Here is a 16,621-nt window from a genome sequence, read left to right as displayed (position 1 = left end):
AAATAATCTAGACAATTTCTTGGAAAGAATTCATCCAAGCAACACTTAGATAAGCACCATTCAGCAGAAAGACCTTGAAACAAATGTTTATTTGCTTTTTATTAAATTCCAGATTTTTATTCTTTTTTTTTTTAAAGGGGGGAATTTCAAGCAATGGGGATACAAAATTGGCTAAATATACACATTACATTTAAAACTCCAAATACAAGAAATGCAAGCTAAATCTCTAACCTTGGTGAGTGTCGACTTGGAAGCCACACTTCCTCCTTTAAAAACTTTATTTTTCTTTTCCCCTGGGCTTTTCACCCAAAACAGTCCTGATGTGTCTGGCTGGCTTCTAGGACAAAGGCAGAGAGTAAGACCATGAGGCACATACACAAATATTACCATCCTGTGACTAAACATGGTGAATGTCTTGAGTCATAAGCTTGGCTTGACACAGTAACATTCCCACAGTGCCATCAGTGCTCTCTCCATGTGAAACCACAAAGTTGTCACAGATCAACAGAACAGTTGAGGTTGAAAGAGAGCTCTGGAGATCATCTTGGACAACCCACCTGCTCATGCATGGTCACCTAGAGCAGGCTGGTCAGGTCATCTTTATGCTCCTAAAGAGTCAGAGAAGGCAAAAGTGCAAAGCACCATGTGCCAATATGTGCTCCCTAACACCTTCACCTTATGACACTTAACCAGGAAGATATAAACTCATCTTTTTCCCAAATCCAGTTTCAAGGCAGAGTATCTGTATGACTAAGAGATGAAGCAGCTCATTACACAGTCTTCCCCTTTCCCTCAGAAATAATATTTTCAGGCTGCGCCCTCATGTACCATTCCACCCAGGCCCCATCATACACAGCAACATCTGGCTTGCCACAGAGGTATGCCCCCAGAGCCACGTGGCAGGCAGTGACCCCAGAGCCACATGTAGCTACCAGAGGCTTCGAGAGGTCCACTTTCTTCTCTTGGAACAGATTTCTGATCTGCTCTGGGGTCTTCTCTAATCCAGACTCCGTGAGGAAACTGGTGAAGGGAATGTTCAGGGAGCCAGGGATATGACCAGGCTCAATTCCTGAAAGAAAAGCAGTACACATAGGAATTAACTTCTACTGTTCGGGAGGATTCTACTGCAAAAATTCTGTATTTCTGTATTTCACAAGGGGTATTTACTGTTAAATGTATTTTGTTTAAACAAAAAATATAACAGTAATTTTCTCTAAAGTTCTGTTCTTCCTCTCAACCCCCTCCACATCTTTCCTCCATCAGAGCAACCCACACTGCAGACTGTCTGTAGTAGCACTTCCACTTCGCTTCTGATGGAAGAGGAGCACTAGTACATGGAGAGATCAAAATACATCTTTGAGGTGTATGAAAACTGTTTATCTCATCCCAGCCCTTCAAGAAAAACAAAAACAAAACCAACAAATAAACCATAGCTTCCCCACTCCAGAGTTTTTCAAACAGCAGCAGCCAAAGGGCAAAGAGAAAGAGTGAATACATTGTTTCAAGTACTACCCATAAAGGAAAATAACATTTCCCATCCCTACCTTTACAGGAGTCAAATTCAGAACACATTAAGTCTCCCTACTACCCACTGGCTTACTATGCCAGTATCTGTGCAGGCACATTACCATCTCGGGGTTCTGGCTCTACTCCCCGGAACCGTCCTTCAACACGCGCATCCACGACTTGGAAACGATGGGAATCCAAGTTATCTAAGATGTCCTCATAAGTTTTCACCATGCACTTGTCTAAAGTGGCATGGAAATCAGTTGGAGCTACCTGGGTTTTCCCAGAGCTCACCGGAAATCCCTCTCGCAGCCAGTTCTTCAGGCCACCATCTAGAAGGGAAACTGCTTCATGTCCAAAGACACGGAACATCCACCACACCCGTGGTGCTGAGAAGAGTCCTTGGTCGCTGCCATCATACACCACAACATGGGAATCATTCCCCACACCCAGCTTCCCCACATACTCTGCAAACTCATCGGCCTTGGGCATCATGTGATCGTAAGGTGAAGTACGATCACTGCACTGGTCAATGTCAAAGAAAACTGCACCAGGGATATGGCGCTCCTCAAACTCCTGTTTTGGGTCACGCTTCATCTTTGGCAAATACCAGGATGCATCCACAACCTTCAAAGCCTGTCCAGTTTGCTTGGACTTGATAGCTTCTGAAAGCCATTTTGCAGAGACCAGAGCGCGGTAGAGGAGTTGTTGCGACATCGCTCCCAAATCCTGGCTGAGACTACCTGAGAAACCTGCCTGCAAAAGCAAGAAAGCTACATATTAGAGGCCAGCCTCACAAAAAGACATACTTAGGTACCAAAGCCCTGTGTATGCATTGAAATGCTAGCTAAGCCTCCAGTGGTAAATTTACAATCAAAGAATCACTAAGGCTGAAAAAGACCTCTATGGTCACCCAGTCCAACCTCCAGCCCATCCCCACCATGCTCACTGACCATGTTCTCAGCGCCACTTCCACACAGCTTTGGAACACCTCCAGGGACGGTGACTGCACCACCTGCCTGGGCAGCCTGTGCCACTGCAGCACTGTGCTCTTATGGAGAGGAAATTTTTCTTAATATCCAACCTGAACTTCTCTTGGCACAACGCTCCAGCCCTGAGGATAAAGTGTCTCACAGAGCTCAACCTAAGCCTTGCACCAAGCAGGGCAGCTATGCCCTGGGCCCTTCACACCCAGCACTGATAGCACCAAGGGAGCAAGGCAGCCCCAGGACCCCGAGGAGATGGGTCCTGTGCCGCGGGAGGCTCAGCCCGCAGCAACTATTGCCCTGCTGCCAACCGCCCCGAGCACCCCGCGCACAGACTGTGAACGCACAAGGCCCTGTACCTCGCCTCTGCCGAGCAGCTCCCCGACAGCCGTGGCCTATACCGCTTCGGGGGGCGGGAGCCGGGCCCCTCCCAGCGGGGCGGTTCCGACCGCCCCTGTGCCGCCATTTTGTGCGTGTTGTGGAGGGATGGGCCTCGCCCCTCCCGCGCGGGCTGATTGGCCGCGCCCCGCCCGCGGCCCGGCCCATCGCGGCCGTCGCCGCTTCGGTCTTCGGCCTCGGTGCTTTGAGATGGCGGCGCAGGCGTTTGGCCGCGCGCTGGTCAGCGCCAAGTGGCTGTCCGAGGCTGTGCGGGCCGGTAGGGTCGGGGCCGGGCTGCGGGTGCTGGATGCCTCCTGGTATCCTCCGCAAGAGCGCAACGCCCGGCAGGAGTTCAGGGAGAGGCACATTCCCGGCGCGTCCTTCTTCGACATCGAGGAGTGCCGGGATAAGTCCTCCCCGTATGATTTCATGCTGCCGAGCGAGGCCCACTTCGCCGACTACGTGGGGCGCCTGGGGGTCGGCAACGACACCCACGTGGTGGTGTATGACGGTGACGAGCTGGGCACCTTCTATGCCCCCCGCGCCTGGTGGATGTTCCGGGTCTTTGGGCACCGCGAGGTCTCCGTGCTGAACGGTGGCTTCAAGAACTGGGTGAAGGAGGGCCATCCCGTGACGGCGGAGCTCAGCCAGCCCGCACCGGCAGTCTTTAAGGCCAAGCTGGACAAGACCCTGGTAAAGACCTTCGAGGAGATGATGGAGAATGTGGGGTCCAAGAAGTTCCAGATGGTGGATTCCCGCCCTGCGGGCCGGTTTCAGGGCACTGAGCTGGACCAAGGTAAAGTAGAGGGAACTGCTCCCTGCGTTGTTGCAGGATGAGCGTTGGTGGTGGAACAGCTCCCAGCCAGCAGGTGTGCCTCAACCCAACTCATGGATTTACCTTAAGGGATCCGTGTTTGAGCACTTGGATTCCAACACTCTCACGGAATGCTTTTTCTTGTAATTCGTTGTAAAGCTGCAGGAGAAAATAGCAGAAAAGGGAATGGAAAACACCCAGAAGTCTGCAGTCAGTTGGCTCCAGAATGCTCCTCCCCACACCCTGCAGAAGATAGTCAGGCACATGGGACAATGCAGAATGGGAGATGAGGGCTTTCATCGGTTTCTTTAGAGCTTAATCTAGTACTGACAGATGCGCACAAACTAACGGTATTAATCCAGGCACTTCTCGCATTAATGAATGCACTAGTGAAAGCCCAGTTTGTTTCAGGCAGTGCTGTTACTCAAGAGACATTTTCCTTATTGCTCTGATTCCCAACAAATAGAGAACTTCTGATTGTAATCATTGTGCTTCTGCTCTCTGCCATAAATCTAACAAGAAGGGAAAGCCCCAAACACATCCTAGACATAGAGGCAACAGCTGAATTCGGTGATCCTTGTGGGTGCCTTCCTACTTGGGATATTCTGTGCTATCACCCTGTCTCTTTTTAGATGCAAATAACAGAAATTAAAATTGATTTTGTTACCTCAATCACTGGACACACAAGCAATAGAGGTGGAAGAAATACTGTGCAGTGGGGACAGCTGGTGCAGCAGCGTGCCTGGAATGAAATTTGAGTTGGTTCCTAAAGGAGGCCTGTACTGTGTAATGTAAACCGTGGTATATTGCAAAATAACTTCTCCTAAAATCAGAATCACTCAAATGGCTTTAAAAGTGGAGTTGAAAAACTCAGCAACAGTAGTTTGGTTGGAGCTACAGTATGCTCCACAGGAGTGGATGTGAAACAAGATTGCAAGGTCCAATGGCTGTGCTGTGCTTCTGCATTGCAGGTGGGCTTTCAGACTAGTTTCATTGTGTGTGCTTTACAGCCATTGAGTGGGACATTGTGTCCTACGCTCAGAGGGTCTCATCCTGAAATAAATTCCCACGACCAAACCCCAAAACTTTTTGGCTGTAATGGCTATGCACACATAAAATCAGAATCATTTGAGTTGGAAGGGACTCCTATAGGCCATTTGATCCAACTGCAATGAACAGGGATGCCTACAGCTCAGTCAGGGTGCTCAGAGTCCCTCCAGGGATATCACCCTGGATAAGACATCCACCATCTCTCTGGGCAAGCTGTTCCAGTGCTTTACTATCCTTACTGTAGAAAACTACAGAAAACTACAGTCTAAATCTCTCCTCTGTCATATCGCGAGAGATCCTGCTAAGGAGTCAGTCCAATTCTTTATTGCAGCTACTCTTTGGATACTAAATGCCTAAGTGTCTGTGGTGAACCCCAAACATGCTTCACCTCTGCTAGGTGCTGTGGAAGGTCAGAGAGTTAACGGGAGTAACAGAGTAGGCTGTCGCAGAGAGAGAAGGTAGTTAGGCTTATTGCTCATTCTGTTTTCTTGCCTACTACAGCCCATCAAAGTGAAGATGTAATTTTAACCTCAAAACATGAATAAAGCATTCTTTGCTGGTGGTGGTGATGGATTTCATATTCTCTTTCCCAAAGTGGGAGTTGTCACCGGATGACAAATTCTGCAGCCCCTGACAGCGTCTTGGAAACAGATTTTTCCTTTGAAGTGAGTCAGCATGAAACAGTTTATTTGTGGTAGTCCAGTTCTGCTTCTCACAGCAGATCCAGCAGGGTAAGCACTCCATCTGCAGCTGCTCATTCTGCAAGAGCTCGTCAACTTTCTGAGCCAAGCTAGCCAATAGCTGTGTTGCAACCAGTGGTAGGTAAAAGGTAGCGCTTATACCTAAAAGAGCAATTTGAAATCAATGCTGATTAATTACAGGGGTCATTCAATCAGGGAGAAGAAACGTAGCCTGCAATTTAGAAAAGAAGAATGGTCTTGAGGTTAAGGAACTTAATGTGTTCTCAGGTGATTTCAGTTTAATTATTGCCTCAGCTCTTGACTTCCTAATTAAGTCCATTAATCTCTCCAGTTCCATGAACTCCATCTCCAGAAGAGGCTAATTTCAGCTGACTCTTTTGTCTGTTTAATTTTTTCAGCTCCTTGTGGTAGGAATCAACTGCCCCTATTTTATTCTTATATAACCGTTACCTTGCTAGGACTTAGGTCTCTGTAATGCTTGAAATAAGCCATGATACATGCTTCATTTTTAGTTCCTGGTAGAGGTTTACAGCAATTGCCAGGGTAGGGAAAGATAAATGACGTATCTTTAAGCTGAATGCCATGGGTTTTAAATACAAGTATTGCTTTGGATGAAAAAGAAGCTCTTGCATTGGTACGTGGTGTGCATCTACAGCTGATCAGTGGTTAAATGACCCTACGTAGTGCTGTGTTCCTGGGCTCCTCTGTGTCCCTGTCTCCCATGGACATACACTACTCTTTGGGTTCTGCTCATTTTCAAGCTCTCAGATCTCCGAAACAAAGCTCTTGCTTAGCTTGAGTGTTCAGTGGCAGTGGGAGGGAGAATGAGATGTTACTACTACACCCCTCTCTTCTCCAAGAGGAGTCTGTAGTGTAATGCACACTGACTCTACGTTGTCCATGAAGTAGTACCTGAGGCACAACATGGAGATGGAGACATCCAAAGTCTGTTTCATTCTACAGGAGCTTACAGGCAAAAGTGTCCATCCTTTGACTGGACTGACAAACATCAGATGCCACAATGAGCATCATGCCAATTCTTCAAGTCAACTCTTCTGGCCCTGTACATGCACAGTGTTTTGACACTAATGGCAAAGACTTATTGATCTGGCTACAAGGATGTATCAGGCCAGGACTGAACGTTTCTTTCCAGTGAGTTCACATTAGGTCAGATGTAATCATTAGTAGAATATAGAATAGAATGGTCTATTTGAAAACAGAGGGGGTTTTGAAGGGAACAGCTATTTGTACTCTGCTAGCTCCAGGACCACAGGGAGTTAAATGTGAACAAGGCACATCTTTAATCTTTTTGCCCAGAGGAAATTCCATTTGGAGCTTTTGTCACAAAGGGAAAGTCTGGAGAGAAGGAACTGTACTCTTAGCTAGATAAATAGCCAATAAAAAAGAGAGGTTTAAGCAAAGAACCTAACAGATGTGGAAAAGGGGATTAAACAGTGAAGAAGATAACATATTGCAGGTTACAAAGTGTGAGGAAGAATTGCCAGAAGCCAAGCTGAGTGAGAGAGTCTTGGCAAAGGAAATTAAAACAACAAAAACTGCTGGAGCAAAGTGAATAAAAAGAGAACAAGGAGAGAGAGAGTAAATAAGGTTGCTATGCAGTTAGCAGGGGTTCTGGGTGAAAGACTGTGTACTTTCTTCAGAATTATACTGGAGCTGTCTGTTGGATTTTTTGGTTGTCTGGATGTTTGGGTTTTCTTGTACATGCATAGTATTTTGATATAGTGTTTCCTATTGTCATTTTTGTTTTTTTTACCACCAAGGATATTGTCTATTATAGAGTAGTGTGAGGGGTAACAAAGGGGAGAGAGGCAGAAATGATCATTTTTAAATGGAGTATATAACCAAAAGATGTCCATGTGCTCAAATCTGTGAGGCAGATAATTTCTGTCCCAAACAGAAGTCAAAAATCAGTCATGTGACATTGCAGCTTAACGAAATGAGACATTTAATAAGATCACATCAGAACATGGTTTTAAAGGAGAGAAACACTGGCAAAGCTTGTCTTTTTACTTAGGGTAGGGGTACAGAATGGCCTATGTAGCTGTTGCTCTAATAATGTAACATCAGTAGACTGTAATGGTTTCAAAAAACTTTTCAAGAAAGTATGTGAAGTGACGGCAGAATTGAATAAAATACCTTCACAAATTTGCACTTTAACTAAGGGCTCAATTTATTTGACAACAAAATCGATTTGCAAAGTAAGAGAAAAGGAAACGCGCGTGCATGGATGTAATGTTTGATCCTTTCTTCCAGCTATTGGAAGCAGCTTCAAAGCAGATTTGATCCATTTGAGTCTCACTGATGCTTTGGACATAAGGTTAAGGGGACCATTATTATCTCGATCTGAGAAGAAGGCAAGTAACACAAGTACTGTTTGATGCCCAAGGGAGGGAGCTAGAAGAGAGGGAGCTGGTAAAACTTCCTCAGCCACTCAAGAGCACTTGTTCAGCAGTTCAAGGAGCTGTGATAGTGCAGTGTCAGCTACTTTGTTCAGCCGAGTGCCCACACACAGGAGTAAGTGCTGTTTCTACAGATTCCCCCACTTTCCCTTGCACAGCCTGAGCACTGCTCTTTCTGACTCTGACAAACTTGAATCTCGCTGCAGATATCAGCCTAAATACTCTAAAATGAGAGTTCTTGATGCCTTACTCCTAACCAAATATGTGTTTAAAGGTGGTGAATGTAAGACTGCAGTCTCCAATAAGAGAATGCAAACATACATATTGTGATCATTAGACCTGGAACAGCTACAAACTGAATCAGTGACCCAGAAAGCCTCTTTGAGCAAGGACTGTCTCTCTTGTTCCGCCCCCAGGAATTCTTGACCTTCGACTACTTCCCCAGAGCCCTAGGATGATATGAGGCTGCAGTTATTATCACAGACTTATCTGTGTTGGTGCAGCAGTGTCAGATTTGTACAACGCTCAGGATGAATCAAGTGGGTCCATCTTGAACAGTGAGAGATTTTGCTGTCTAGAGGTTCTCTAGAGAGCTTTGGCTGTCTATAAGCTCCTAGTTTTGCCCAGCTGAGCAAAAATCCTCTCTTTAACAGGACCTTATAATCCTGTTTCCTTGTGGGATGTCCTATCATGTCATGACATCATTTTGCATGAGTGATGAAACTGCAGCATCATTATGGTGATACTAGTCTATGACCAAATGTTACTTCAATCTTTTGGCTACAACAAAGATTCCCTGCTCCAATCTCTTCCCATCTCCTGAGATCAGCTACTCTAATGCCTTAGGGAAGTGGAAAGCTATAAATGAAAGATTACCATTTTTGCAACTTTCCCAGGGCTATCTTGTTAGAAATTCAAACCTAGCAAGGAGCCATTCAAGGTAATACTTAGTGTTTCCTGCTTTGACAGGGCTTCATCTAAAGCTTCTCAGAGTTTGTGGAAAAACTTGAGTTGAATGTAATAGACTTCAATTAAACCTATGGTGAGACTTTCAAGGATGTGATGAAAATCTCATCCATTTTATTTGTGTACGTGCATCTCTCTGGAGAACTTGTTCTTGAGATGTAAGTTTCAGCTTAACTGGTTAGTGTTACCAGTTGAACTCACACTGATTTCATCCATGAGGTAGATAAAAGGTGATAGAAACTTTAAATTCTTACTCCTCTGGCTCTGTTGCCCTGGTATATCTGTCCTATCAGTCATCAGTCTATCACTTTAAGGTTGCTTTATTTTTCTGAAGCATGATTTTAATGTGACACAGGAATGCTGTGTCCCTACGTGATGCTGGCATACTTAAGGAAGGTCAGAAATATACTGCTGTGTTTCTCTTTATGCAGGTGTGCATAATACCTTTGCTAGGATCTTTCCTGTCATGGCTCTTTGATTCTTGTCATATTTAGAGCTGCCAAGGCTTTCAGATTCCTACCTCCTATTGCTTTCGGGGGGAAACATTTTTCTAAATAACTTCAGCCAAGTTAAATAATGTTTGCCCTCTTTTTAGTCGCAAACTGTTTTGCACCTCCATCACCACCTGAAACAACTGAGCACCTTGGGGAGTATCTGCGGCGATGTCTCTTTAGTGTCTCTTTTGCAGGTATCCCTGATTAACCCACATTAATGACTCCTTGCTCATATTTTTTCTTCTTGTTTGCTCTTGCAGGGCTGGAATCCGGTCACATCCCTGGTGCTGTGAACATGCCCTTCTCAACATTCCTAACAGAAAGCGGCCACGAGAAGAGTGTTGAGGAGATTCAGCAGATGTTCCGTGAGAAGAAAGTGGATCTCTCAAAGCCACTGACTGCCACATGCCGCAAAGGTGTCACTGCATGTCACATTGCCTTGGCAGCCTACCTTTGTGGCAAGCCTGATGTGGCAGTTTATGATGGCTCCTGGTCCGAGTGGTTCCACCGTGCCCCACCTCAGTACAAGGTCACTGAGGGGAAGCGCAGCAAGGGCTAGAGGGAGAGTTGTTCCTTAGGCTGTCTGTAGCCCAGGGTACAGAAAGGAAAGGGAAGAGGTAGAAAAAAGAGAGAGAAAAAAAAAATCATGCTGATTTTATTTTGTCCATTTTTCACGGAATGATCAGTAGTTTTCTATCACAGCTTGCAGTTTCTCGCAATGAAATAAAATCTATTTCTAAAATAATGCACTTATGAACGTCTCCAATTATTTTCTGTTGCCCCTGACTTCTTTGTGCTGGGTGGGAAAAGCAGCTTTGCAGCATGAGGGAGATTTGCACTCTTCCCTTGAGGCTTCCAGAAATTCTTGCGGCCTTATGAGAATGCAAGTCCATGGTGTAGTGCAACATATGAAAACTCTGGGTCTGAATTATAGCTCTGTGTGCTGAATACAGGAGAGCCAGGCTTTGGTTCTGTTACTGACTGGATGTGATGCTGTTTGACAGCCAACCAACTCCCTTTTCCAATGTGGAAAATGGGGGCACCTTTCCCTGCCTCTCTGATGGGGATCAGTGAGCTCACATGAACCATTTGGTATAAGATCCAGCTCTGCTGAAGTAGTCTTGTTGATAGTCAGGATTGCCTCATGAAAGTCTCCAAGAAATCCTATGTATGGGATGAAGACTTATGGACACAGACATGAGTCTTTTACTCTTTCCTATGTTGCTTTTGGTTTTGTTTTGTTTTGTTTTTTTCTGTTTTTGTTCGCTTGTTTTTGGTTGTTTTTTTTTGATCAGCAAGGATGCTGCTCGTCTCTGCCATGTTTCTTCTGGTTCCCATGGTGACTACAGCTCATAGATAGAAAGTTGTTCCCTAGCAACTGTTCCTGCCTTTCAACCTTCAGACCACCTCCATACCCATCAGGACCTGCCTGCTTGTAAGAATCACTGTGGCACTACATCAGCGACCATGGATCAGATGGGAGAGGTAATTTTGGAAGGGGCTTTGCCCCTAGTTAAATCTTCAATCTTTTCTGTATTGGAAAAAAAAAAGAAAAAAAAAAGAGGATAGATATGATCCCACTACATTGTAACATCTATGGAACTTCTCAGGTCTGGAAAGTCAATTAAGTATCCTCATATTTTGGAGGCCCAGCCAGATGCAGAAGGCATATAAGACCGTGCTTGATCATGGCTGTTGACTGGGTGAGAATGGCCTGCTGATTTTACATCTGTATTTATTCCATGGCTCGATGTAAAGGAAGTCAAAGACTATAGAAACACTCTTCTTTTGTATTTCAGAAGGAGGTATCAAGTTTAATCATTTTTATGTTTGATCGATAAATGTCTTTTCTGGTATGTCATTTATTGTCCCTCACATAATTGGTCTAGCAAAGGAATAAGTAGACATAGTTCTGTGGTGTCTGTTATTCAGGAGGATAGCCAAATTATCTTAGAGTCCTTTTTCATATTAAGATTTAGGAGTCTCAGAATGGTGTTTTGACTTTGGACTTTCTGGCTCAGAAGTAAAATGAACGATAAACAATAGCAATAAAGTCAAATCCAATTACAAGTAAGGAAAGTAAGGGCAATTACAGAACTTCAGCATCATTTTGTCCAGCATGAACTGGGAAAATGAAGGTTATAAGTGAATGGGGCTTGAGAAATTAGAACATTGCCTCTTGTACTCAGAAATTCTGCTTCATTGAAAGAGGGGCATTGAAATGGAGAGAGGAGGAATTTCTACAATGGTGAACTGGAATGATCTTTCCACTGAATGTAGTAATAATAACAGACACAATTTTGTTTTAAGTAAGAGGTGGGAGTTAAAACAGTTTATTTAGAAGCGCAGATTCCTGCACATGTTTAAATGTTTAGCTCTTCTTTAAAAGCAATACAGAAGAGGAGATGCCGCCATGTGAGTCAGGGCTACCCTCTTTGCGTATCAAGGCATTTTTCTCTTTGTGGAAGAAGTTATTTCTCTTGCCACATTTGCACAGCACGCAGCATTTACACTTGGAGCCTGATTTACACATTGGCTCCAGTTTCCCAATGTTGTACCAGCCATGCTGCTGCAAAGTGCTAATATACCGTGGAAGAAGTTGATGGCTCAGATCAGCCCTGTTTGTTCCCATGAGCTAACCTTGAAGCAGTGGGCTTCCTGCCCTCTCAGCTGGTGTCTGTATTCCAAAAAACTGAGCAGAAGCTAAGCATGTATGACATACCCTGAGCTCATTTGACAAATGCAGACGTATGTCCCTGCCTGATCCAGATCACTCTTATATTACTGATAGACTCACAAACAACATGTTCACCATCATAGAGCGTGGCTTCAGCTCTAACCTCTCACAGAGTTCACTTGAGTGAAATTAGCTACACTCCATTTGCTTAAGAATAAAGTATGTAACCGAAAGATGAGTAAATGAGCAAGGCCGTTCCCTTAATTCCCTTCTCTGCACCTGACACAGCATTTGTATTTCTTCTAAGGCAATGACAAAGGTCCCAACGTCCCCCAGACTTGATGTGGCCCAAAGTGACTCTGTGCCTACCAACAGTGCATCGGGTAAGCAAGATAGCAGTGAAGCTGTCCCTCCTCCAGAGCTTGCTTTGCAATACAGCTTGTGATGCAGTGTGTCATTCCCTCTTTCCTTCCTGAGGAGGCTGGTGGGTTAAAATCCCTCTGCATGTTTTCCCCAACCTTGTCTCCATATCTCCCTGTGCAGTAAGCTGCTGTTATTCAGTAAACTCAACAAATACGAATGAGTAACAGACACTAAATGGATCTTCATGAGTGTGGCAATGATCATGAGTTGGAAAAACCACCTACATGTAAGAAAATACAGACATGTGTGTGCATGTCTGACCATAGGACTTTTACTTGCATATTTCTGTGCCTGTTCATGTATCAAAAACATTTAAGACTCCTCAGGCACCTTCTGGTTCAGCATGAAATTTGACACAAGTCTGTTGTTGTTCATTTCTGCTTTCTTTCTCTCTTTAAGACTTTAATTCTTTTGTTGTTTGCCAATGACAGAGTGACATGCCAGGTTTTTTCCAGCTCCATTTAAGTTACCCCCTTCAATCATCCAGACATTATCAAGTTCACTGAGCTATGCCTTTTGTCTTTAAGTGGAACCTGGGGAAGGGAAAAAGGAGCATCTTCCAGCAGGCTTAAGTCCCAGCAGAGAGAGAACATCCCAAAAGACTTCCAGCACAGTCTCCTGCAAGATCTCGAAGAACCAAGCAGCTCGGGGAACAACGAAGAACTCCACATATATCAAATCCAAAGCATCTCCTTCGGTAAAGGGTATTCAGAATAAAAATATTCAGAGAAAACAGAATCTCCAAGCCAAAACTCCCCACATGCAGAATCATCATTCAAGAAGACATGAAGAGGAAGGAGAAGGTACTTCTGCCACCAAAGACCCAAGGGCAAGGCTTGAGCCAAGAAGCAGGAACAGCATTTCCCATGCGTCTGCAGCATCCAAGCAGATGGAGGCAGAGAACACCAAATCCATGCACAATGGCAAAGAGTTAGTAGCAGGCCAGCAGCAAACCCCAGGTTCTAAAATGCCTGGATCTCTGTGGAAGACCACCAAAACCAGCTGTGAAAAAGCCAAGGAGACCAATGAGTCCCTGTCATCAATAGCGCCAGATATGAAAGCAGAATGGAAGATACCTCTGGAGAAGAAAAACAGTTTGACCTGTGACAACAGCAAAAATAAATTTGCCTGTGCTGATGAACTTAACAGCAATGAAGAGGTATTAGGAAAGATGTTTTACATCTCCTTTATGGCATACTGAAGGATGTTTTATGGTACTGAGTGAAATATTAGCAGTTTCTAGAAGACAGAGAGAGAGATGGTTTGGGACTTCACAGTAAGGGACTGTGACATGTTCCACAGCCAGCCTTTCACATCTCCATTGGTGTTTTTTTCTTCAGTTTGTTTTTCCTTCACCCCTTCATTTATAAGGTTCCCAGAGGCCGGCAGAATAGTAGCTCACAGGGTGAAACAGGGTGGCACCTGGACCCAGTCCAGAGTCCAACACCCTTGTCCCTTTCTGATTTGCACCTATTTTACCATTTCCGAATGTCCCATGCAATGCATACAGAGACTGCTGAAGGAGACTCAAGGGCAGAGTCAAGTCCCAAGGACTTGTTGTAGCTCAAAAGCTTATGCAGGGATGGAAACACCAGGAGTCTCGTGCATGTAGGGAGTGCTGAAAGATGATTGTTTCTTGCTGTTTGTGTTTTCAGGAGCGGCGGTCTCTGTGCATGGCAGCACTTGTCATGGGACAGAAAAGACTCAGTGACCGCTCTGAGGTGCTAAAAAAAAACCTGGAGTCATTTGATGATTTCAATGAGCTGGGTTTCAACCTGAGGTCAAACATCTTCCAAGGTAAGAGATGCTTGTACCTATGCCTGACCTTCAAGCTGGTTCTGTCTGCATTGTGCCTGGGCTCAGAGCAGCTGCATTGGTTTGGACAGAGTCTGACCTCTTACTTCTTTAATAACCACAGTCACTCCTTTCCCAAGAAATGAAAGCTAGAGCCTCCCTTACTACATACTTCTTTCCTCTCTTCTTCTCTCCCCTTTAATTTCCAAGGCATGAAAATTGAAGCTGTATTATGACCCCAGTTCTCCCTACTCAGTGCTAAATGAACACCATTTGGAATTCAATGTGCCCTGTCATCTCTTGTCTCAAATTACCTCAATGGGCCTTTGAAATGTCTTCTCAAACCTCTGTTAGGTATTGGAGATTGCATTGTCCTGAGCTTTGTCACACAGAAAGGAGGAACATCTCCCAGGAAGCTCAAAATTATTATTATCACAGAGAGGGTACAATAAAAAGGAAACTGAGAAGGAGAGAATAAAAATAATGCTCCCCAAATGTCCAGAAGTCAAGAGGCAGTAAACAGAGAAGTCACAGTTAGGAGCTAATTGTAAGTATTATGGCAGAATAGGAACTCAGGAAGGCCTGGAGTGGTGCAATGGTGCTTTTTGTGGAGCTGTAATGTTGAGTAGGGAAGCTACTCAGTTGGTTGAGGAGATTCAAAGGGAGATCAGGTGGGCACTTGAGTAAAGAAAGTGCACTGGGATACAAATAAAGGTGATGCCCTTGCTGTACCCTGTAAACATGTCTCATCCTTAAGTATGAAAAGCAGATGCACTGGCAAAAATAAGCTCCCTCGTGGGTGATAATGAAACTATTATTCAGCATCAAGCCACAAATCTGATCAAGGGTATTGCAGTCAACACATGACTTTTCCTGTGCCCTTGAAACTGCTGGTGTTGCTCCTCTGCTTCAATTCCAGGACTGCATTAGGGTGATATCTGCATATATTTCCTCATTTGCTGTTTCTTGTAGGCGGCCCACTGGAAAGCAGAAGCTTAATGAAAGATTCCTACACCCCTGATGTACTTCAGAAGGCAACCAGGGATCCCAGGAACTGGCATGGAAGGAGGATTGATGAGCTAGGTATGGAATCTGTCAGGAAAAGTACGTTGCTGAATTCCTGAGCAGGGTGCTGCCTCCGTCAGCAGTAATGGATGAATCTGGACAAAGATGGGGACTACAGATTGACATTTAAACGAGAGGATTTTCTGCAACTAGAAAAATCCCTGAGGGATAACAGCATTAGAAGGGAGGCAGTAAATGAACCATCATTTTCTTCTTTACAGGGAGGTGGCATCAGAAAAATGCCTTAAATCTTAACCTGCAGAAGGCATTGGAGGATAAATATGGGAAGAAAAAAGTCAAGCCCTAGAAGATGAAGTACTGAACTGCATTCACTACATGATCTTCTTCCTCAACCATCTAATAAACCTCCATGTAGAGCACCAACCCATTGCTTAATAGTTGTCAGCTACAGATTTTTTTCTATTACTCTCCTTCCCTCTTGGGTAGAGCGTCTTTGAGAGAGCATTGCAAGATAAATCTGAATGCAAATGCAAAAATATATATATACATATATATATATATTCCTTTTCAGAGGATAGAAGTATGTGGTAGTGAGACAAGGCCATATAAGCTCATAAGATGGAGTAGGATCGATGATGCACGGCCAAGAATCCCACTGAGTGGGATGAGAGGACAATAGGGAGAATGAAGTCCAGGTGGAAGTGAGCAGGGCTTTTGAATGTCACCCTCCCTGAATCCACAGTGTGAATGGACTCCTACTGAAACTCTCATAAACTGTACTCATCTATGCTGGCCCTTTCCCAGTCTCCCAGAGAAGCATCATCACCAAACTGTATGCATCTACTACACAGTCTGCACAATCTGAAGTTCTGAAAATGTATCTGAACAATAACCTAGGATCACCAAGATGCTTGAATGCTGCCAGACCCATAGGGTGTTTGGGGATTCCTGTTGGTCCTTACTGCAGGATTGGTCCTTCCAGCTCCATACCAGTTTGGCGCAGCGATTTATGTCTGGAAATAGTGATGTCCTGAGTCCAGTCCCCTCTGGTCCCAAACTTTCACAGTTTTAAAAGACTGCTACTCCACTAAGTGATACATCCTGTTTTGGGGGCAGAATTAAGATTTTTACTCTACCCTTCATTGGTTGGGGATTAGGTAACAATGCGCTGACTGCATAAAAGCAGTGAAGGATGAACTGCTCTGCACTGATGCAGCCTTATCTCAAATACTGCATGCAGTTTTTGGCACCAATATAAGAAGGATATAAAACTATTAGAGAGTGTCCAAAGGAGGTCTACAAAGATGGTCTGGAAGGCAAGATGCATGAGGGGTAACTGAGGTTTCTTGGTCTGTTCAGCTCAGATCAGAGGGGCTGAAGGGAGGC

General features: G+C 44.6%; 3 protein-coding genes across 4 annotated transcripts; 2 read left to right on the top strand and 1 right to left on the bottom strand.

Moving 5' to 3' along the window:
• Positions 1-113: 113 nt before the first annotated feature.
• Positions 114-2,973, bottom strand: MPST (mercaptopyruvate sulfurtransferase). 2 transcript variants are annotated; one of them, XM_052668747.1, is made up of 3 exons: positions 2,852-2,973; positions 1,629-2,262; positions 114-1,069 (listed from the first exon to the last, which is right to left on the bottom strand). In XM_052668747.1, the coding sequence occupies exons 2-3, from the start codon at positions 2,221-2,223 to the stop codon at positions 771-773; spliced, it is 894 nt and encodes a 297-aa protein (XP_052524707.1). In that variant the 5' UTR covers positions 2,224-2,262; positions 2,852-2,973; the 3' UTR covers positions 114-770. The 2 variants fall into 2 exon arrangements, with proteins under 2 accessions (XP_052524707.1, XP_052524706.1); XM_052668746.1 differs by lacking the exon at positions 2,852-2,973 and adding an exon at positions 2,460-2,819.
• A 74-nt stretch (positions 2,974-3,047) lies between these two features.
• On the top strand, positions 3,048-10,060 carry TST (thiosulfate sulfurtransferase). The gene is made up of 2 exons (XM_052668750.1): positions 3,048-3,666; positions 9,576-10,060. Exons 1-2 carry the CDS (start codon positions 3,081-3,083, stop codon positions 9,872-9,874), a joined length of 885 nt encoding a protein of 294 aa, XP_052524710.1. The 5' UTR covers positions 3,048-3,080; the 3' UTR covers positions 9,875-10,060.
• A 98-nt stretch (positions 10,061-10,158) lies between these two features.
• Positions 10,159-15,658, top strand: TEX33 (testis expressed 33). The gene is made up of 6 exons (XM_052668741.1): positions 10,159-10,800; positions 12,300-12,375; positions 12,943-13,574; positions 14,071-14,212; positions 15,182-15,292; positions 15,496-15,658. The coding sequence occupies exons 1-6, from the start codon at positions 10,783-10,785 to the stop codon at positions 15,579-15,581; spliced, it is 1,065 nt and encodes a 354-aa protein (XP_052524701.1). The 5' UTR covers positions 10,159-10,782; the 3' UTR covers positions 15,582-15,658.
• Positions 15,659-16,621: the final 963 nt, after the last annotated feature.

The sequence above is a fragment of the Tympanuchus pallidicinctus genome, unplaced genomic scaffold (genome assembly GCF_026119805.1).
Source record: "Tympanuchus pallidicinctus isolate F22 unplaced genomic scaffold, pur_lepc_1.0 scaffold8, whole genome shotgun sequence".
In the NCBI taxonomy this organism is placed as follows: Eukaryota; Metazoa; Chordata; class Aves; order Galliformes; family Phasianidae; genus Tympanuchus; species Tympanuchus pallidicinctus.
This window is presented reverse-complemented; position numbering and strand designations above follow the sequence as displayed.